Source organism: Oryza brachyantha, chromosome 4 (genome assembly GCF_000231095.2).
Source record: "Oryza brachyantha chromosome 4, ObraRS2, whole genome shotgun sequence".
NCBI classification, from domain to species: Eukaryota; Viridiplantae; Streptophyta; class Magnoliopsida; order Poales; family Poaceae; genus Oryza; species Oryza brachyantha.
The window spans coordinates 17,793,810-17,816,586 of NC_023166.2; the positions used below are offsets into that span (position 1 = coordinate 17,793,810).

General features: G+C 40.6%; 3 protein-coding genes across 7 annotated transcripts; 1 reads left to right on the top strand and 2 right to left on the bottom strand.

Moving 5' to 3' along the window:
* Window positions 1–1,902: 1,902 nt before the first annotated feature.
* Window positions 1,903–7,118, top strand: LOC102711341 (putative glucose-6-phosphate 1-epimerase). The gene is made up of 9 exons (XM_006652703.3): window positions 1,903–2,176; window positions 3,760–3,834; window positions 4,186–4,242; window positions 4,338–4,498; window positions 4,601–4,741; window positions 5,664–5,766; window positions 5,833–5,932; window positions 6,048–6,287; window positions 6,842–7,118. The coding sequence occupies exons 1-8, from the start codon at window positions 2,048–2,050 to the stop codon at window positions 6,257–6,259; spliced, it is 978 nt and encodes a 325-aa protein (XP_006652766.1). The 5' UTR covers window positions 1,903–2,047; the 3' UTR covers window positions 6,260–6,287; window positions 6,842–7,118.
* A 781-nt stretch (window positions 7,119–7,899) lies between these two features.
* On the bottom strand, window positions 7,900–11,066 carry LOC102712074 (probable E3 ubiquitin-protein ligase RHG1A). Of its 2 annotated transcripts, none has more exons than XM_006652707.3 (5): window positions 10,949–11,066; window positions 8,949–9,717; window positions 8,663–8,734; window positions 8,358–8,504; window positions 7,900–8,260 (listed from the first exon to the last, which is right to left on the bottom strand). In XM_006652707.3, the coding sequence occupies exons 2-5, from the start codon at window positions 9,702–9,704 to the stop codon at window positions 8,126–8,128; spliced, it is 1,110 nt and encodes a 369-aa protein (XP_006652770.1). In that variant the 5' UTR covers window positions 9,705–9,717; window positions 10,949–11,066; the 3' UTR covers window positions 7,900–8,125. The 2 variants fall into 2 exon arrangements, with proteins under 2 accessions (XP_006652770.1, XP_006652769.1); XM_006652706.3 differs by having other exon boundaries at window positions 8,949–9,723.
* A 3,076-nt stretch (window positions 11,067–14,142) lies between these two features.
* Window positions 14,143–20,366, bottom strand: LOC107304034. 4 transcript variants are annotated; one of them, XR_005811665.1, is made up of 3 exons: window positions 20,067–20,366; window positions 15,065–15,551; window positions 14,143–14,515 (listed from the first exon to the last, which is right to left on the bottom strand). XR_005811665.1 is itself a non-coding variant. In XM_040523420.1 (2 exons), the coding sequence occupies exons 1-2, from the start codon at window positions 20,149–20,151 to the stop codon at window positions 15,358–15,360; spliced, it is 279 nt and encodes a 92-aa protein (XP_040379354.1). In that variant the 5' UTR covers window positions 20,152–20,366; the 3' UTR covers window positions 14,930–15,357. The 4 variants fall into 4 exon arrangements, 1 of the variants encoding a protein (XP_040379354.1); XR_005811666.1 differs by lacking the exon at window positions 14,143–14,515 and adding an exon at window positions 14,522–14,913; XR_005811664.1 differs by lacking the exon at window positions 14,143–14,515 and adding an exon at window positions 14,522–14,923.
* Window positions 20,367–22,777: the final 2,411 nt, after the last annotated feature.

Here is a 22,777-nt window from a genome sequence, read left to right on the forward strand (position 1 = left end):
GATGGTGTGTCGAATCTAATTCGCGTAAGCGATAATTATTCGGATTTATCGATCTGAGGAACTTATCGGTCTCAGCAGTCAGCCTGGCTATGACGCGAGGCCTATTGGGTGCTCGAAGAGTCAAGAGGATAAATATCAGCCCGATCAAGTGGATATCAGTGGGTGCGGAAGAGTCAACTATGCTTTGACGCTTCAACTTTCAATTATGCCGCCCATTTTAGGGGTAGTTTAGTTTTCATTTTTTTTCTAAAAACATCATATTGAACATCTAAATACAGTATTAAATATAGATGAAAAAACTAATTACATAGTTTGAAAAAAAATCGTGAGACGAATCTTTTGAGTCTTATTAGTCCATGATTAGTCATAAGTGCTACAGTATCTCATATGTGCTAATGTCGAATTAATTAGGTTCAAAAGATTCGTCTTGCAGTTTCTAGGTGAGATATGATATTCGTTTTTTTCATTCGTGTCCAAATTCCCCTTCCGACATCGAGTAAAACGTCTAACTGACAACCAAAAATTTTCTTTTTGTTAACTAAAAGAGTTGTGCGACGTTAGTTCCATTCCATCCGCCCTTTATCAGCAGTCACCCAGCCATCGCCGTACGGCTCAGGATACGTGTGATAGGGATTAGGGAATGGTTTTAATTATTTCGTACTGGAAAGACACTGGCGTATTCCATGCATATAAAAGAATAACTGGGATTGTCCAGCGCAATTTTATGTGAAACTAGATGGTTCACATATAAAAGAAAAACTGGGATTGTCCAACACAATTTTATGTGAAGCTAGATGGTTCACGTAGATTTAAATTCAATATACAGCTCTCAAAATTTATTTCTACAGATAACACTATACGTAAAAGTATATTTAGATTGGTATACACCTCTTTGCTTTTATTTCTAGAATGTTTAGATTTCTTATATATATATATTAGATTCTATTTGTATAGATATGATTGTAACTATATCAATCAATATCTACTGTTATAATCCAGACCACAATAATCTAACAATTAAGACTATATTTGGATTTTATATACATATGTTAGCTTATATTTATATAGATATAACTGTTTTTATATATAACTCTATTGATTAATCTATATTGTTATAATCTGGACCCTAAATGATATAACAATTGAGATTATATTTGAATTTCACAAACAACTCTTATCTTATATTTCTATAAGGTTTGGATTTCATATACAACACTTAAATTTCATTTCTGCATGTGGATCTTATATATAACTCTCACCTTATATAATTGTATATTGTGTACGATATACCAATCAATCTATACCATTATAATCGGAGCCCACCCTGATCTAACAACTAAAACCTTTTCCTTTTATTAAGTTAACGTGATAATTTTTAGTCTCTATAGTGAATGTGGTGTCTTCTTTTCAAGTTGACTTCTTTTAATTTAATGATATGACGTGTATTTTGCACTTCATTAACTTGAGTTCGAATAGCGAATTTTAGATTGGGTTATTTGAGAGGCCAATTCCCTACTTGGACTTAGGTACCATTTTAAAATTGGCATATATCCAGTTAGATAGTTAGATATAGAGGTCGGATAAATTTACCCAAGTTATTTTTTAAAGAAGATGTTATGCGTGAAAATAAAGAAGCATAAAAGTCAATTGGTATAAGATAAAGTGATATAAACATGATTAGACTAATGATTGTATAAAAGTTGATTGGTGAGAAATAAAATATTAATTTTGATATCAAATTTTTTTTATATTGTTAAAATAATTTCGAATGACAAAAAGTAATCTATTACTGACCCCGTTCAACTCCCTTCAATTTACGAAGCTCCAAAATAATCAACAATTCAGCGTCACAGCTTCACCACCTTCTTCCTCCTCGCCTCACTTATAAATAGCCTTCTTCCTCTGTCCTCTTCTCCCCTTTCCTCTCCACCCCACTCCACTCCATTCCACTATCCCCCTCTCTCTCGCTTCTAGAAGTTGGGAGGGGTTAGTGCTTCCTGTGAGTGTGTCCTCACCAGAGCTTCCCGTTGCGCGAGCTAGTGGTGGCATGGCCGCCGCCTCCTCGCCGCCGACGCCGAGGTCCCCGCGGCCGCAGGCGCCGTCTGCGGAGCGCACGAAGGGCCCCTCCGGCCTCGAGAAGGTCGTGCTTCGCGAGGCGCGGGGCTTCTCCGCGGAGGTAACCAGTTCCCGTTCCGCCCCCTTATTCCGGTGCTCCCTAGTCGTTTCGAGTCGCATTTGCGTCGATCCATCGCCGTGCAGCTTTTACTGAGGGGCATTGGAAATTTCCGCTGTAACGGAGCGGTTTGTGTGCTTTGGCAAATGAAGAACTGCATTATGCGATCCACGCTGTTAGGATCGCAAGCTTATTATTCATCTTAGCAGTTCAGTTTTGCGATAAAAAGGGGGGAAATCCATTTTTTAGGTGCTGCGCGTTATGCCACCTGCATGTCATGGATGTTCAATCGATTAAGAATGCTGTAATTAAATTTCCCTGTGTTGGTCCCAATGGTAGAAGAGATGTGATTTTCTGAAATTAAGAGATGCTTTTGCTCTCGATGAAGTGGTGTAGTTTTGATCACACGTCACTATGCCATTCACAACTTGATAGCTGGACAGTAAAATATGATAGAGAAAGACTTGAAGTCATATACGGACAGTTCTCTTATTGTGGAACCCAGTGGGAGACGCACCGACTATGTTACTTGAAAGCGAAAGGCCTAGGTTATCCTCTTCTGTTTCTAGGATGGATAATCCTTAGATGTTGGGATTTGATTCTATACGCATTTAATTGCCTTTGTTGAACAGGTCCTATCCTCCTTGAGTGTGGATGATATAGGAAGTTATTTCTGACTAGCTGTCAAAACTGGGGACCCCTGCGAGCCTGTGAGTTTTTTAGTTTCAGCTTGTAAGGGGGGGTGGATAGCATACCAATGTTAACTTAGATTGATAGATTCTTGGTGTATTTGTAAGGATAATTGGCGAAGTTTCTCATGTAACATCATGGCGTATCTATGGACTTGTTCGATTGCATAGCATGGGAAATTGGCACTAGATATAGGATGCTGGAGGTATCGGATTTTGTGAACTTAACTGTGCTATAGGTAACTTCAGAGTTTCAAGCTAATCTCAAGTTGGTTCCTTTTTTTCAGTCGCATATTTGTTGCAATGAAGGGGCCAGAGGTAAAAGGCCAGTATTAACTTCTTTTTTTTTCCCTGTTATTCTTCCTTTCTTCTTCTTCTTTTTTGGCTGAAGTACAACTACTCCTGCATAAGTCTTAGAGCATAGCTCATTCAGAGTCACAATGCAGAGCAAAAAGGTGAAATTTGGTCTTAGTAGAAATTATTCACTGATTATATGATCTCATGAAGTGAAGACATGGTTCTGCGGTATGGAGTTTACACAAAGCTATTGTTATAGTAGGTGAATGAGTTGCATCATGAGAAGTAGGTACCTAGATGAGCCTTGCCTCTTGACACAATACTTAGCTTATAGCTAGATTTGTTATGCCCAAGTTTTCTAAACTTTTCTTTGGGCGTCGTGCTTGCATGTAGCTAGGTTTTGGATCACCCATTTTAAATGTGTCGTGTTCTTGCTGATGTAGTTTAGTTTGTTTATCCAAACTCAAGGTTTATCAATATGGAAGAAGACAACTCTTCATGGTCTGGGCATGGACCCTACATGAAATTTATTATTGTTATCACTTTTAATAATTCAGGCTTTAACTCTTGTAGCTAATCGAATATCTTGTCTTTTGCTAGGTCCATCTATATGGAGGTCAAGTTACCTCTTGGAAGAATGACCGTGGGGATGAATTGCTTTTTGTCAGTAGCAAGGTATGAAAGCACTCATGAGGTCATGGATGACCTCATTTGCTAGGCTATTAATTTGATATATTGATGGATTTGCATGAGATGCATTGGCGCTACATCCCTGTCATCTTTGTCCCCAGACCTAATAATAAAATTGGCCATTAATTAGATTTTTTTTTAATTTCACTAGGACATTCTTAGGTCAAGACCGTTGGATATCTTGGCACTTATATTCTTTAATTGTTTCTTCTGCTCCAATTGATGTGTAGTCCAATTAAGCGACAATGTGACGTAATATTTGTTTTGTTCTTTGCTACTGTATTTAATAGGAGCATTTCCAAACCATAGTGTTGAAATAAAATTCTTCCTTTTCAGGCCACTTTTAAGCCTCCAAAAGCAATTCGTGGCGGCATACCCATTTGCTTTCCCCAAGTATGGCAATTCATTTATAATGACTTCTCGTATATTCATGCTAGAAAAAAAAAACTTGCCTCTCCCAATTATCCAAATGAACCATATAAATGCAGTTTGGAACGCATGGAATTCTCGAGAAACATGGATTTGCAAGGAATCGATTCTGGGCTATTGATGATAACCCTCCACCTTTCCCAACAAACGCTGCTGTTAAAGCTTTTGTTGATCTTATTCTGAAGCCTTCTGAAGAAGATCTCAAGATTTGGCCTCATAGGTTTGTGTTAACCAGCTTATGCTTTGTTCCTTTCTTTTTGTGTATGTTAGTCTCACTCCCCTACTCTTCCCCGTGTTTCTTGGAATGAATAATGATGTGCAGCTTTGAATTTCGATTGAGAGTTGCTCTTGGGCCTGGAGGAGATTTGGTTCTCACTTCTCGAATAAGGAACAACAACACTGATGGAAGACCATTCTCATTTACATTTGCATACCACACATACTTCTCTGTATCTGACATAAGGTGTGTGTGCACTAAATGCTGCATTTTTCTCCATTGTTTCTGTTATCAGTTCATGTAGTTTAGATATGAAACTTATTTAAGGTTGCAGAACTGGAAGAGTGAATTTCTCTTGTGCATGACTTTTGGGCTCTCAATGGAGCCATAAGCATGGCTTACGTGCCTTTGTGCCATTTTAGTCTGCTAGATGAGATGTATATTTAGGAGCCAATGTGCATAATCTGGCCAATTTTATGGCGGGTAGATCATCTGCAAATTGTATTTCACCAGGTGTAGAAGTTAGACCATGGGACATACTATTTTCTGTATTTTAGGTTGTGTGGAATATAGACTATAGATAAAGGGAGTTGAAACTTGAAAGCACATCTTAGAACAAATCCGTCTGGGTTCTCTCTCATTTTTTGGCTGATAAACATGAGTTAGTAAAGAACATGTTGTAGAATAGTAACTGTGTACTTTAGTGTTAATACGTTTTTTCTGTCTGAAGATTCAGTCAATAGAGAAGGCTCAACTACTGGCTTACCCACCTCTTTTGAAGATACTGTGCGAACCTAGTAGCATTGTGGATGGAACTTTTTTTAGTTCAGCACATAAGCATTGATTAATTTGTAATCTGAAGCACTCGACAAAAAAGTAGCCCATCTGAGTAGCTGCTGTCATCAGTTAAAACAGTGATTTTTTTCTAGAATAAAGCAGTGATTTTTTCTAGAAAGAATAAATATACTCGTGTGGGCATTTCAACATTTGATAGAGGGCTGTAAGAACCAACGGTGATTCATTTAACTTCGTGGCATGTACAACCGCTTGGTTTGTGAACAATGTTAAGCATTTTCAGTCATGTTTTTATATATGTACCTTTTTAAATGGTTCAAATTCGGGAATTCAAGTTGTCTTCTGTGCTTACCCAAGCTGCAAATTACCTCAGTGAGGTGCGCATTGAAGGCCTGGAGACACTGGACTACATTGACTGTTTGAGGGGAAAAGAGCGGTTCACAGAGCAAGGGGACGCTATAGTTTTTGAATCAGAGGTAAGTAAACCACTTAAATGATATGAATGATACTACATATACTGATCTGTAAATGTCGTGATGAAGGTTGACAAAATATATCTAGATGCACCCGCAAAAATTGCAATAATTGATCATGAAAAGAAACGGACATTTGTCTTACGGCAAGATGGGCTTCCAGATGCTGGTAAGCTTATTGTTACACCAGTTCTCTTTTGTGAAAGAATATGATTGTAGATCTTTGTATCTGGCTGTGTCAAGTACCAACTTGCTTATCAGAGTGCATACTTTTCCCTTTGTAGTTTTATGGAATCCATGGGACAAGAAGACAAAAAACACACAAGATTTTGGGGATGAGGAATTCAAACATATGTTGTGTGTTGAACCTGCAGCCATTGAGAAGCCCATTACATTGAAGCCTGGTGAAGAGTGGAAAGGAAAAATGGAGCTCTCTGCAGTTCCTTCCAGTTACTGTAGTGGACAGTTAGATCCAAATAAGGTTCTTCAAGGTTGAGACTTCTCATTTGCTATACCATGTACAGGTAATGGTGCACTGCTTCGCTATACCTGTGCAATCTTTGTGGTGGCTTGGCTGTGAACTTAGAAGAAAAGATACTGTAATTGTAACAGGTACAGATAAGTAGATTACTCCACTATGCCTTGCAGTTCTCTAATGTAGAAAGACAGAAAATCTTAATAATATTGGCTGTTGAAGCAATCTGGCACGTAGCTGATTGCATACCATTAGTACCTCATACTCAACAGTCATGTCAGGAACCTGCTCCATCATTTATGCCATATTTTCATCAAATGCCCCACCAGATTTTAGACAAATCGGCACAACCAAAAAATGTCTTGAATTTTTAATCCCAGAAGTATATAATAGTATTTGCTTACCTTCCTATAATACACTATATACTTGTTGATAGATTCTTCTGCAGCATCTGCTTTGTTTCTAATCTGTGGCTTGCTCTGCAGGAACACTTAATTGCACTTATATTTTGGCTGGTGCTGATGCTGCATCTTAGCATCTACTTGCCGTCCACTTTATTTTCTTACCATTTTCGCCTTTTCTTTAATGCCGATTTCTTTCCAGTACATGAAGAAGCAGGAAGACACTGAAGTAACAAACTATCCCAGACGCTATCTTGGGGAATCTGCTGCCAGTAAACTCAATTACTGATTAATAGAAGTACTTAGTAATGTTCTGCTGGACATGTGGATAATGATGATGTATTATTCTGCGTCACGGATGTATATCTGGCTAATTATGTTTGCAGACTTCCTGTACCACCATTATTATTGATATTATCATCATCATCATTGCGAATTTGCGAGTGTACGTGGTTAATTTTATATTCCTCTATCGACCAATACTCGTCAGAATACCAGACTTCGACCTTGCAAAATTGTTCTGGTTGACGGATATACTGGAGTGGAACAAAAATGACAGCGATACTTGCGGTAAGCTTGTGCTTGTGCACATCGCACCATGGACGGTGGGCAAGCTCGGCGTGGCCGTGGTCCGTGGAGCGATGAGCGATGAGATCGCCGGTGGAACGAAAGGAGGTGAGAGCGATCATGTGCGTGGAGGCGCTGACATGTGGGCCCTACACCTTCATGGGCCCACATGTACGTGAGACGGTGAGAGGAGGCTCGTCCACCCGGTCTCTCGTAGTCGCCGGTCCGCTGGTACCCCCAGCGTGAGCTCCACCGCCGCCTCGCCCGGAAGATCCCGCGTTCTCCGCTCCCGAGCTCGACAGGCATAGCCCACCCCTTCCCTTCCGTCGTCTCGTCGGGGGAGACGCGGGATGGCGGGACTTGCCTTCCCGTCACCCGAAACCCCGGCGGAAGCATCCGGTGGCGGCGCTGGTCCACCGCACACGCGGACACGCCACCTCCTTCCGCCATGGTCTGCATCTGTGACAGTCAACTGCAGATCGAGGAGCCGCATTTGATGGCTGTACCTGTACTCGTCCGGAAGCGACCATGTAAGTTGCCTCGCAAGAAGTGTTTACTCCTTCAAACAAATTCTATCCAGACTTACTGCTCACCACCCTAAGAAAGAGACTTAATGATGACGTTGATGAGAGAATTGTGTAATCCACACCTCAGATCAAGAACATGAACTCAGCACTAACAGTAGGTGAAACAGACAGAAAGAGGAATCTTTTTTTTCTTCACTTTTTCCAGGAGTTATTTCCTGATCCCTTTCCATGTTCTCACTGTACAATGTGAACTGTAGGAGACCAATAATTTCAACAGGTTTGGAGGATGCGAATGAATGATTCGATCTAAAAGAGTAGCAAAAAAGAATACAAACTGTGTCTAGATAGAACATTCATGGAGAATCTGTACACTTGAGCACACTGCTAGAGTTCTAGTTGGTATTCAGGGCGACGGATTTACAGATGGGACACCAGTTCTTCTGCCGGAGCCAGTTCTGTATGCAGGAGAAGTGGTAGTAATGTTTGCATACCATCTTGCCTACCTCCTCACCAGCTGAATACTCCTCCTGAATAATGCACGCAGAAAAAATTACATGGTCAGTACAATTTCCTCCAACTCTGCAAACAGTATCATGCACAATCCACTGATGCAAATGAACTTGCCTGGCATATGCTGCATTTTCTGTCAGAATCTTCATGAGTTCCTGGAGCTGTGGCCATGTACATGCTTCTGTTTAGACACTTGGACAACGTGTCTTCTGAAAGGCCAGTGCTTACGGTGCCGATTCGCTCACCCAGCGCTAGCAATTCCTACAATTCAGATTATCACAAAATGGTCTGATAATTGAGAACATGTCATGCCAAATGAAAGATGCTGCAGAGGCGCAGACTGAAATGTGCGTGATAGAGAAAATTGTGAAGGAAAACCAGGTAGTAACAGCATCCTCAGAGAAACGTGGATGCCATACCTCATAAGACATGCCATCAATGTCCATTCTCATCCCTCTGTGCCGATCATTGAATATGAAGTAGTTCTCAAGCTGTGAGGTAGAATTGAACTTTGTGAGCACCAATGGACAAGTAAGCAAATAAATATTTTGGTTTGCAAGTCATGGATAATTTAAATCCTTCAGATTTATCACTGCACCAATGTTAGCTTGTCTGCAAATAATTCGCTTCTTTCATTAATAAAGAAGGTAATTTTGCAAATCTCTTAGGGACATTGTGAATGTGCAACGAGAGAATGAATTTTACCTCTTCAGTCCCTTCCATATCAAAGCGCCAATATCCATTTGCATCCTCTATGCTGTCCTCCAAAGATGAAAATCTTCCCTGATGAGAACTTCTATATCTTGCCAAGAATCCAGATATGAACCCTTCAGTACTCTCTCTTGCTGCCTGCTCAACTAGCAAGAAATCATCAACTTCACTATCTGGATTCCTCCTGGTATCTCCACTGTTATTTCTGTGTACATTTACAGCCCCTGTATTTGCACCTTCGTCTGCTTTCCTTATCCGAGAAGCCGCCCGATGCAATGGTCTTGAGATAGCGCGGTTACTACTTGAGGAAGTAGCACTTAATCCATTTGGTGACGATGGACTGTTTTCTCTGTTCAGTGATCGTTTTCTTGATGCATTGACCCTCTCTTTGAGACGAGCAATTAAATCACGCCCAGGTGTTTCTCTTGGCATATTGTCATTTTCACTAGAGGAGCTTGCAACATTCCTGCTGATGCTCTCAGAAGCAGTACTTCTCTGAGGAGTCCTTGTGCTGGGTTTTCTGAATAGTTGTGATTTCCGAGGGGTTTCTGATGCTTCCTTCGCTGCTGCTGCTGCTGCTGTCCTGTGTGTTTGCCTGTCTTTGCCAGCCAAATGCTTACTGCTGCAACCGTGTCGCGTGCAGCAATTGGTGGCCTTATGACGTGCACTGTCTTCTCTGAAGAGAAGAATTGAACCACCTTTGGTGAAGAGAAGGCCGCCAACCGTCCGTCTTCCCATGTGGTCATCCATCTTAGATGTTCACCTGAAACTGGAAATGACTCCATGAGATCGGATATGTTTGTTAACAAAAGATGGTCATGATCAAACTGATGGAGTGTATCTTCGTTCAACATACAAGCACGATAAATTCTGATACCAGGTTGGTCTTATGGAAAAGGAAATCTGATAGCAGGTAATGAAAATTTTCAAACTTCAAAAATGATGCCAAACGTCGTATTGTTGCAAGTTGTTTCACATATCTAGAGATGTAACTCTGAAGCTCAAATAGATAGCCCTTCATGCACCCTTGTTTTACCTATATGATTATTTATTTAGTCTACCCTTTTTTGTAAGTTTTCATGTTTATAGAAGAAGCAAAACATATATGTCAACCGAAGGAAGTTGCCACAGTTTTTTCTCCCTATAACACTATCTAATTGAAATAATTTCCTTTCTATTCTGAAAGGACAATTCTTATGTCAAAAAAAAAAAAGTCAATTGCTTGGCCTATACACAGTTACCCACCCTAGCAGGCTACATACCGGTCTATGGAGTAGTTCGGTACTGTATCGAAACCGAAAGTTAAGCTGCTTCCTCTTTTCAGGAACCAGATATTCAGATGTAAGGGGAGTTCTGACACGTACGAATTCCACATGGAACTTCATATATGTCCCATATGAAACAGTATTTGTAATAACTGAATAAAACCGGCAAAATTTTTGAAAAGAATAGATAAATTAAATTAGAGAACTGTTGGGTTTAAGACCACACAGCACAAGCAATCAGAACATGCAGGTTAATAAACATATTTCAGTGGAGTATTATACAAACTTCTCTTTTGCTTAATTTGGCACGCCAAAAAAAAAAAAAACAGAGCGATATCCGAGGATGATGATGATGATGGAGAAGAACAAAAACGATTGGCTGCGAAGAACAAGAAACCGGAACTTCCATGGAGCCCCACAGCCTTGCAAATCCCAAGAAACTAATAATAAGAATCGATCGATGATCAGTACCACCTCTATTCTAAAATCTAAACCTTTCTGTGCCAGTACTCGTCGCAGGGAAAGGAAGAAACCACCTCACAAGAACACCAGACCTGAATCGGCTAAAAGAGACAGAAACCAATACGCAGTCACCAACACACGCAGGTGGAGGTCGGGTTTATCACAGGACAGAGACAGGATCAATCGGAGAGACAACACAGCTAACATCGGAACAAGATGCACACGTACGAGAGGTAGGGAAAAAAAAGAAAAGAAGAGCAGCCAAACCTTTTCCTTCTCCCGGCTGCTGCTAATCAAATCGAGAAGCAGGCCAAGAACAAGAAGAGCCTGAGACCGAGAGAGAGACCATTCCAGAGTCGGAGAGAGGAAGAGGAAGAGGAGGGAGGGATAGGAAGAATCGGTGGAGTTGTTATATATACATGCCGGAGACCACACGGAGGAATGAGAGAGACGGAGACGAAGACGAAGAAGAGGAGGAAGAAGAGAGGAGGGAGGGGTCGCGGGGCCCGCCGGGATCGGATCCGGACCGTCAGATGTGGCGCGAGAGCAGGAACGGACGGCGGTAGATGCGGCCGGCGTGGGGCCCGCTCAAACGGAACCGCCCCCACCACCCAACTTCCCCTGCCCCCGATAACTTGCCGCCCGTATCGACGCGCGGGTGGACCCGCACGGACACTGACAGGTGGGGCCACTCCTGCAGCCTGCGTGTTTCTCTCTCTTTTTTTTTTCCTCTTCTTTTTTCCTGTGAAGCAGCATCAGTGTTTCCTGCGTCGCATTATGAAACTTCGGTAATATTTTCTACATGGTTTGATTGCTGTAGTATAAAATATCTCCCAAAATAAAACTTTGTGCTATAAAAAATGTGTGAAATTACAGAAATAGGCATTCTTTTATGGTACCGTGTTAATTTTTTGGGTGGCATGCCATGTTGTAAAGGGCAATAAAATTTGTTGAGCTAGTACTTACTTTTTGTGGTGTGATCAGAGATGCATGGATTAATTGGTTATTTTGGTTAGGACGGACCAAAGCTTTTGGATTACCAACTTAGGGATGAGGCTGTAAAGTGTAAAGTATCATTGAGTACTTAGCTTATTTTTAGTCTGTGTTTTCCGTAAAATCAGAGTGGAGAGGTTGCATAATTGGTTTGATCTATTTTAGTTTGCTGAATTTCAGTCTTTGCTCACCATAATTCAGGTCGATTTCTTAATGATATAGCAGAGTTAATTGTCTATGGAGTAGTACTTGATAACAACTGAGCTTTCATTTGGATGCAACACATCACACATACTATCAAGTATTGACTCCAACCTAAGCTTGTGAAAACTTATCTACAAAAATATTCTAATTGCACAAGAGATGGAGATAGAATCTTCAGAGAAACAACGGCCAGCCAAAGGCTGATATCGTCATGCTGCCGACTTGGCGATCTCTGGATTATTCAAATTGAGGGCAGGATAAAAAAGGAGACAATTTTTTTTATCTACAATTCCCTGTAGTTTGTGGCTCACGCCTTGGTCTGACTTATACGGCACAAATTTGATTAGAAATCATTTTCATACGAGTGAGGTGGCTTGTGTAGACGGCTCCATAGGATGCTTTTACTTCCTTTTTCTTCTCTTATCCCCAGCTGTCTGAATAGAAATATACTCAAAGTTGGGAGTATAATCTCATTATTATCTCACTAGAGTTATCTTTAATCCAAAAATACTTCAAGATTAGAGCAAATACATGAAGTGGTCAACTAATTCTTCAGCAAAATTAGGGTGTACATGCATGTGACATGATGGTTTTTTCCGCTTTATCTTTTGTTTGGTGTAAGCTACTTAAAAAGTTTTTCTTAATTGGTGGCTATGTGTGTGTGGCCGGCTTGGAGTTGGAGTTGGACTGAACCGTGCCACTAGCAGCGCGATGATGGTGATGCAGGCCGGCACCGAAGAGAGAAAGCTAGGCGACCAAAAGGAATCGGCAGTTGACGTACGGGATTTGCTGGCTGCTACTCTGAATTTCAATTCCTTACCTTTCATTTCATCCTTAATTTCAGTTATGCTGTTGAAAATAAAAGCAAAATTAAGTCGATTTCTTGTTGAACGCACATGTACACTGTATGTTCTGAATTCTGATGTTCCAAGAAAAGTGAAGCTGAAATCTTGGAGAATCCTACACCAAGCAGCCAGCAACTGCCAACGGTCAGAGACAAAAAAAGAAACTGTTACCCTTGTGTCATCCTTTGGTCAAATTGGTTGCAAGACAGTTATGGACAGTACAGTACACCGGTTGGATTAGGCCACCATAGCTTACTAATTTAAGTACACATGTCTTGATATGAACCACTGAACCATGGGATTCTCTTTGGCAGGTTGTTTTTCAGAGGTAGTTGGCTTTGAACAATTCCAACAACATGAGCTCCGTCAAATGGCCTCTTGTCGTCTCCAGTTGTTGAGATCGGCAACGGATGTTGATATCTGAATATGTAGATACATACATGAACATGATCCAAAGTTACAATCCTAGAAAGATTTTCACTGGATTATTTTCAGAGACGTCGATATTCTTGTAGTTTTCGCCTGCGTTGTACTGTCTTGTAAGGCCGACTGTATTTTAATTGCCTCAATCCCGAGACCTTTTAGGATTTGGAGATTTCATTTGCACTCCTTGCATATATGCATCATGGTAGGCATGACTCTGAAGCCTTGTGGCATCCTTTTTCACCTCCTTTGTGTCAACATGATTACAAGAGGAATCAAAGAAGCAAGCTAACACAATTATGCAACTAGGAACCTTTTTTTTTATTGCACTTTGTGTTAGCCAAAGTTACACACATCAGGAAACCTGTCTTTGCTTTCCTTTGCATTCTCATGGTGGCCTCGGTCCTCTGACCATCTTGTACCTTTTATATTCTTCTCGGGCTGTATCAAGTATCAACACCATACTATCATAATTCTATTCTGTTCTTGTTATGATTCATGCATAGCTTATGCCGTCCAAAGGGGTTTTCCTTTTTGCATCTCTGACAGGGGTAGGTTCTTGGCAATTGGCAATTAGCTTGTTTTCAATACCTTGGCCTACTAATTAAGCTGCAGGTCTGTGAAATCACATAATGCAACAATCAGAAGAGAAATGGTTAGGTTTTTGTGTTTTGTTTTTGGATTGAGGTGCCTTTCAGTGTGTTGCTGTTGGTGTCATAATTCGACACGGCACGGCAAGGCACGATTTGGATGGCAACCATCTCTTAATCTCTTTTATTTAGTTCTCTTAGCACTTAGCTTCCTAAAAAAAAGCTTCCTAAAAAAAATCATACTTCAGAGTGCTTGATTGGCCTCCCTTTCAGTTGCCCCCTTAATATTCCAATTAGTCACTTTCACCCTTAGAAGTAGAAAGTGTTCCAAGTGAGAGGATAAGAGATTAACTGTATTCAGTCTTATTTAGAGTTAGGATAATTATTCTAAAAAAAATGTTTGAACAGAGATGATTTAAAAAGTACTGTAGCTTTCTTGATATTTGTATTGCATCTGATACATTTCCTTCAAACAAATACATAGAGGTTTGAGGTAGCAAATTTGGAAGTATCTTACCTGACTTATGTCTTCCTGTCAACAAATAATTTCACTTTCAACAAACCTGCAAGCTGACGCTATGTCAATATACACACAATCCTGTATAATATGCTTCTTATACGCCTCATATTTCTGTCAGCTTCATGATGAAAAGAGCCACAGCAAGTTGCCAAAAAACAAAGATTAGAGTATCACCAAGAACTCTGAAACGGTTTCTCCATTTTGAGCGTACAGACTCCAGAGCATATCTTGTGCTCAGTGTATGGATACACTTTAGTTGCTGTGCCAAATTCAAATTGATACCAAGCTTATCAGAATGAAAAAAAATATATATGTTTACTACTACCGAACAAAAAAGCATGCATTAAGCATGTACAATCATGCTGCTTGCCAGTATATGTTCAGACCAAATTCATGTTATTAATAAAAGGATTAGTGGAGGCATGAGCTACGAGACTAGGATGGCATCATGACAAGGGAAATCCACAGCCCATAGGACCATATACAACGGGTTGCTTCTTTGGGGTTGCTGAGTTCTGTTAAGTGTCAACTTCTGGCATGACATGAACCCTACAAGTTGCATCTGCCAAAACCCACTTAAGCCCACACAGCACAGAAAAAGGCAGAAACTTTGAGCCTGCAATTTTCTTCTCCTTGGGAAAAGTTTGAATCCATTATCTGTGCTATCCTACATCAAATTCACAAAGCAAAGGAGGGCACATACTGAAAAATCTTTCATTTAGAGATTCTTCAACAGAACATAAACGGTACAGGATGAATCATAGGTAAACAGGAATAGGAATACACTTGAAAAATAAACCCCTCTTACTCCATCTTTTTCCTCCGGAGTTTTTGCGAAAAATTCAGCACAGCCGCCATGTAAGTATGTACAGATTTTCTGATGCTTATGTCACAATTCATGACCTGATGCTATTGAATTTTTTCGACTTTTGCCGGACAGATGGGCAGGGGGATGATGCCTGACAACTGCGATTAGACATTTAAGTACCAAGCTAATAGCTATCAAGTAGAAGTAGTAGTACTAAGTTTTGGTGTTCTTAACTTCTTATTAGCCGGTGCCACCAGAGCTGCTGCCATTCCGTGTCCGTGTCATGGTCGTCTCTATTGCGCGGCCGCGATCGACGACGACCGGCTGGACCACGCCGACGGCGGCCTCCATGCCGCCGGCGGCTTTCGCTGCTTGGGAGTGCGTGATTCCTCCAGTTCAGATTTCAGAATCTCGAACATCACCTGTACGTCCTTGTATCCACAGGTTTGCACATCCTCGTGAAGCTTCAGTATGCTGCCTCCACTGTCTGCACGCACGCACACGGGTTCAGATAAGGGTTTCGTCGCTATCATGGATAATACATAGCCACAAAGAGAGAAAATATATCTGACAGAGAAATATCTTTTTCGCCCACTTTGTAAGTGGAGAGAAAGCATCAAATATGCTAGCTACTTTTAGACCTTACAATTTCTGGGCAAGATAATTATGATATTTTTTTTGTTAGAACTCACCACTCTAGTTGATGTCAATTTACCCATGCTGATGTAATTCTTTTAAGAAACAAGTTAGTGAGTTCAAACATCACTGAAAAAGAAGTTGGGCACCTCTGTCAGTCCTAGGATTTTTGTCTCATTTACCAACCTTGTTTTATCTACTCCAGAAAATGTTTTTGGCAAGAATGGTTCTCCCTATCTGCCTACACCCTCCGTCCCAAAATAAGCGAATTTCTGAGTTTTTGGATTGAATTTTTTACTCTTCGTCTTATTTGAAAAATTTTTATGATTAATATTTTTATTGTTATTACATGATAAAACATGAATAGTATTTTGCACGTGAATAATTTTTTTAATTTTTTAATAAATCTTCTAAATAAGACGGATGGTCAAACGCTTAATGGATAAAACTCAGGAATCTAATTTTTTTGGGACGGAGCAGTACTTCAGTATGCTGAATAGTCAAATAGTAATGGCCCTAGCAGGCTACTCATGAAGAAGGCATTAAGGCCTTTAGGCCCATGTAGACATGTAGTAGCAGCTTTGGATTTATTACATATTGGGCCTCCAAAGATACAGGTGGGCCAGCAGGAAATCTAATCCAATTGCTGAATCAAGGGTATCTTTATTCTTTTTTTAAAAAAAGATCGGTATCTTTATTCTTTGGACGAAAGGGAATGTGTCCTTGCTAAAAACACGAGCATATCAGCATAACATTATTACCTCTCTTTTTCTCTCAAAAGAGAAAGAAAAGGTAAAGGTAGAAGAAAACATTATAAAAATTGGCAGACCTCAGAGTCAGGTGTACAGGACCAGTAGCTAACATAGACAAAGAAAAAAACCTATCTGAATGCGAAGAGATGAACTAGGGAGGCATCTGATCCAACAAAAAGAAAAACAAACAGTAAGGCAGACGCTACACTTTCCTACATTCGATATTCTACTGAGATAGCTACCTCTACCTGTACTGCATCCTTATCTAGAGATCAAACTAAAAGGAAAAACATCAAAACAATTCACTCTACTTTCTTCCTCTGCTCTTGCCAAGAAAAGTGTCTTCAATTCCTGCAATAAGCAGTAACGGCAACGAGGCCTTTATTTATTCGACCATGACCCGAACCCCAACCGAGAGAACGAGAGCTACAAGTTACTGAAAACCCGCGCCCATTGTTTCACGCAAAACGGCGTATTAGCAATTAAAAATAAAGAAATATTTTAAGATATTCTTAAATAATTATAAGCCGTTCTTGTTTTGAAGGTAACAGATCTGGTTTTATTATAATACATCGATAGTACGTGTATGTGCAGTAAAAATTCTATAGGAATAAAATTAAAATATATAATTTTACGATAAATTTGGGTATCATGTATCATATTAAAATATATAAATTAATAAATATATCTTAACAAAGTTTCGAATAAAATATTTAATTATAAAAATACGTATTACTATACTACAAACACTACTAGTAAAAGGTATTGTAACAATATCCAAAATAAATTATTGGTAAAAATTTTGCATATATGTTTTTATCATTTTAAAAGCAAATATTATAAAATAAACTATGATAAAGAACCTTAAAATTAACTTTAAAATTAAATTCTAAAATTCAAATTTTGGCTTAGGCTTACAGGCTGTTACCAAGACGATGAGGCTGATCGTGACGTCGCTTTACTATGGCATTAACAATCCAATGGACGGCTGGGACAAAAAGAGGAAAAGTACAGTGGCTTCCGAAAGATGAAAGAAATGGAGAGACCAGTCGTCACCAGTCATCAGTTCATCGCTCATCAGCTAGCTAGCCATCACACTGCAGTTCATCACTCATCAACTGGCTAGCCGACGCCGTCACACTGCAGCACCATCAATTCAGTACTAGCGAGTAGCGAGCCCACTGTCAATTCAATTTCACTCAATTCGATCAGTGGCTCGCAACGTCCATCCGATCATGAGAAATTCAGCTGTTAATCCCGGGCCCCGGTTTGATTTTCTCCTTGCAAGTACTCAACTCATCAAATCGGTAGAGACGAAACAGTATAGTGGTACGTACTAGACCAGTAGCAGTACCAGTCAAGTAGATAGATCAGTGTCGGCGTCCTGCTCATGGCATAGCCAAAAGATGCATGGCCCCTTGTCTCGAGTTCTAGACAAGCTGGTGGTTAAAAGTTGACGGGCTTACGCGTGGACGGCATTATCTCCTATTAATTGTGCTGTCGCGTACGTGCGACGTTGGTACAGGAAACCTCTCTAACCGCGAAGAATCTTTCGGTGCAGATCAGAGGCGGCGGCAGCAGCCGCAAGTAGCAAATCTCAGTTCATACCGCAAGGTCGGTCTGAATTATTGGGCACGATCAGGTCAGGGAAGCTGCCAGAAGCAGCACAAACCAGAACAGGCAGAACGATCCCACTTGACAATATACTCCTAGTCCCTACTGCTTTCTCACTTTGATTTGCTTGCATGATGTTAAAGCAAGCAGAATCTGTTGCAGATCTGAGGAGATGCAGGGTGACTAATTGTACAATCATGTTTGATTGGGTCATTACTGCTAGTTGACAAAGCAAGATGTTGAGATCGATCGAGCTGGCAATAATTGGCAGTGGTACTGATCTTGGGACCCTATAATATCCTTGCACCTACTGATCTTCAGTGTACTGCGCCAGCGACCTCGTGACAGTGTGACACTTGGTGCACCTATTGAATGAGGATAGTACTGGAGCAGCAATGCATAGCATTGTGGTACAGTCCTACGTAGTACTGCCAATGGCAGGATCTCACTGTACAGTGCTGATAGCTAGGTAGTCCCTAGCAAGTCGCTGCCATTTCACTGTTGTGTTGTACCCACCGGGAGGTTGACTTTCAGAAGAGCATTTAGTTTGGTGCCTGATGCAAAGCTGGAATTTTGGCGTTGCCTATGGAACAAATTCACTAAAACTAAAACCCTTTGGAATTACAAAGGAGTTTTAGCATTGGTGATCGCTGGATTGGCAACCAAAAAGAGGGACCGTATCACCATAGACTTTTCATCTTGGACCCACATGTTAGAATTGAGTAGTATTAGATGAGCTCGATTTTTGGAGAATGTTAGTGGGAACTGAGATGGTGCAAAAAGGAAGATTGTTTCCAGACTTAACCTGCAAAGTATCATCCACTCAGCAGCATTGTGTAGTGGAAAAGAATCACATTCCACCATGGACAAGAAATTGGTTGATGTGAATGAAATTGAAGAATGGTCAACACTGTAAGAGTAAATAATGGTGGAAGAAATTCTAGATTTTGCATTAAGCAAAATTGTTTCCATTTCCCAGATGGCATAGACGTTAGACTGAAGTGGTGTTTAGTTGGTAAAAACTTTTGGTAAAAAGATCACGTCGAACATTTGACCGAAGGTCGGAAGGGGTTTTCGGATACAAATCGAAAAACAAATTTTAGATTTCACCTGGAAACCGTGAGACAAATCTTTTGAGTCTAATTAATCCTTTTTAGCACATGTTGGTTACTATAGCACTTATGGCTAATTATATTGTAATTAGGCTCAAAAGATTCGTCTCACAATTTTCCCCATAACTGTGTAATTAGTTTTAATATTCATATATATTTAATGTTTTATTTAAGTGTTTAAATATTCGATGGTATGTTTTTGAAAAAAGTATTTGAAAACTGAGCAGGAACTGAGAATCGCTCCGTCAGTTAGTCTCTTAGAGAGCATCACCTGACAAGACGAGATCAGAAGAAAGAAAACAGGAGCAGAGGGCATGATGAATGCACTGCCAGTTTAGTTCCAAACAGCGTCTCTGCTTATATTTTGGAGTGAAGATTCCAAATAATATCATGTTGGTTTAAATTTAAATTCCGAGAAGTTCTGAATTTAAAAGGAGAAAAAAAAGGGCAATAATCAATTTAATATTTTATCCTAAATAAGGTTCAACGATGCTATTTTCAGTCTTTGACCCATGACTTCATGAGTCATGGCACTTACCCAACTGTTTTATTATCTCCGTGAAGTGGTAAAATGATCTAGAACTGAATTCCAATATAATTCCGACCTACACAACTCTCCCTCCACATGCGATTGAATTAAGCAAAGAACATCTGAGAAAACATTGGGATCTCGCATGGCGTCGCGTCAAGAAAAGAAAAGAACTTTATGGATATAGCCAGACCAAGAAGATGAAATCAGCAGCGAACTTGGTCGGGCTCGGAGAAAGAAAGCATAGGAATTTTCACAGAAGAACTAGCTAGCACGCCAGGGAGGGAGGGGAGCATCACGTATGCATGTATCCGTGGAGATGGAGATGGAGATGGGGACTCGCGCGCCGCGTCGCGTACCTGTCTTGCGGGCGCGGACGCGGGTGGAGACGGCGGCCCACGCGCGGCGCGCCGGGAAGACGACCTTCGCCCGCCACCAGGCCATCACCGCGCGCACCGGCGCCGGTATCCTCGCGGTGGCGGCGGCGGCGGCCAGCCTCGACGACGACGTGCGCCGGCCCGGCGCGAGCTCCCCTGCCTAGCCTGTCCTGTCCTGTCCGGCCGATCTCACCTCACCTCACCTCACCGGCCGGCGCGCGCGCGCGGCTGCTCGCTGGCTGTGGCTGCTGCTGCTGCTGATGATGATGATGGAAGTGCGTTTTGTTGTCTGTGGCGGCTGTTTATAGCGACCCGTTTGGTATGGTTAGTTACTGCCCGCCGTCGGCTGCGCGTGTGCAACTGCTCTCCTCTCCGTCCGTTCTACTCCCTCCATTTCAAAATAAAACAAACTTTTGATCATCCATATTCAGCTCCCTCAATTTCAAAATAAAACAAACTTTTAATCATTCATATTCAGTGTTTGACCATCTATCTTATTTGAAAATTTATAATTTATCATCTAATAAAAACAAAAATATTAATCGTAAGTTTTTAATAAAACAAAGCGTTAAACATTGTAGCTAAGCTAAAAAAATAAAAGATTGGTTTATTTTGGAACAAAGGGGTAAAACGTTTTAACCTACATGTACTATCCCTTCCAAAACATAATTAGATTTAATTCAGATATCAAAAATATAACCATTTATAGCAAATACTATTTATCATATTAATCACTCCATACTTAAATTCTTCTCATTTTATTCTCAATTATCATCTCTTTCATATTCATTCATTATTTATTTGAAGACATAGTATTTTTTTGATTTAACCATAATCGCTAAGACACATTTTATCTTAGTATCTTACTAAGACAAGGTTTCTGATCAACCATTGTTGTAAGAACACACTAACTTCCATTATTTTCTCCTGTAGTTTAAGATGAACATTTAGACTTATTTTCTTTGTTGACCGAAATGTCAACTAATTATGTCCAAAGTAAGTATCATTTATGCGACATAAAAATGTAAGAGCTATTTTACGGTATTTGAGTAGGTACTGAGATACCAAAATTTTAGCGTAAAATTTGATACCTCCTAGTACCTAGGTATCAAGAGGTACCAAAATTTTACACTGAAATTTTTGTATCTCCTGGTACTTCTCAATGACGGTAAAATTGCTTAAAATGTAATCATAGAGAAATATTTTTAGACATAAATTTAATGACATCAATTCTATAGTAAAAGTTTAAAACATTGCATTCTAATAGAATATTTATTGGTTAATGTATTATTCTAACAAATAAATTGCATATTATATTTTGAAATGTAGCAAGTACTGTGTATTTGCATGCTCTGCCTTTACACACCGTGCCTTGTGGGTATTGGGTTACAAAATGATCTTCAATTGAATTTGGCAACAAGTATTATTACAGGCAAAATACAAGAGGAATTATTATATAGTGTGACTATTCAAATTCGCATGGGAACTCTTGTGAAATTATATTAGGAGCGTGAGAAAATCACATGAGAGATTCAGTCCACATTCATTGCAAATCTGCAACGACGAATTACCATCTCATCAGGAAGGAAGATCAGAGCATGTGAGCACAACACACGGCTCATCAGACCCCATAGCCCATGCCCCATGAGTCCTTTAAAGTGGCACGTGCTAGCTAGACTCTTCACTCTTGTTCGTCGTAGTCAACTACTGACGTACTACCACACTTCTCCTGCCCAGATTCGGTTGAGTGTTTGCCTTGGAGAGCGCATCCTGCACAAGTTGCATAACTGCAATGTGCTATGTATGTGTGGCTTCTTCGACAGTTTCACCCTTGAGAAAAAAAAAGGAGAGAACAAAATATAAACTCTTGGCCTCTTTCGCATGCTGACGGTTCATGCACCGGCAAAGAACGTGTTTCTCGAACCAGTCTAGAAGACGGTCAAAAATGAGCCACGGCTGAGGCAGGCATGCAGTTCGTCTCGACCAAGAAACGGCCGACGCATACACGCAACCGAGCACCACCGCTCCCAAAACAAACAAACAAACGGCAGCGCGGGTGCCGGGCCGTGCCGCAGCTCACGAGTGATCGATGCCCCGGTGCCGGCACGACGCACCGAGCTCGGTCGGCGGGACGACGGCCGGGCGCCGACACACGTCACGTCCGCGCCCCGCCACACGAGGGAGGCTTGGGCTTGGACGTCTTGGTGGGGGGGGGGGGGGGGGGGGTGAGTTCGGCGACGGCGAAAGCGACGTGATAGCCGCTGGCGGTATGGCCGCGTCGGCTTTAGTCTCCAAAATTTTTTTATCAAATCTTTGACATTTAGATAAAGCATTAAATATATATAAATATTAAAATTAATTACACAGTTATAGAAGAAACAGTGAGACGGATCTTTTGAGTCTAATTAGGACGTGATTATCCATATGTACTACAGTAACCAACATATACTAATGACAGATTAATTAAACTCAAAAGATTCATCTCGCGGTTTCTAGCCGGAATCTGAAATTTGTTTTATAATTAGACTAAGTTTAATACTTTAAATATATATTTAAAGTTTTGATGTGATGTTTTTTAATTTTTTTTAAACTAAACAACCCCTCGCGTCGTGGTGGTTAGGTGGAGGTTTGACACGCACGCGGACCACCGGTCTCAGGAAGGGTCAGTGCAGGCAACGACTAACCGTGCATCT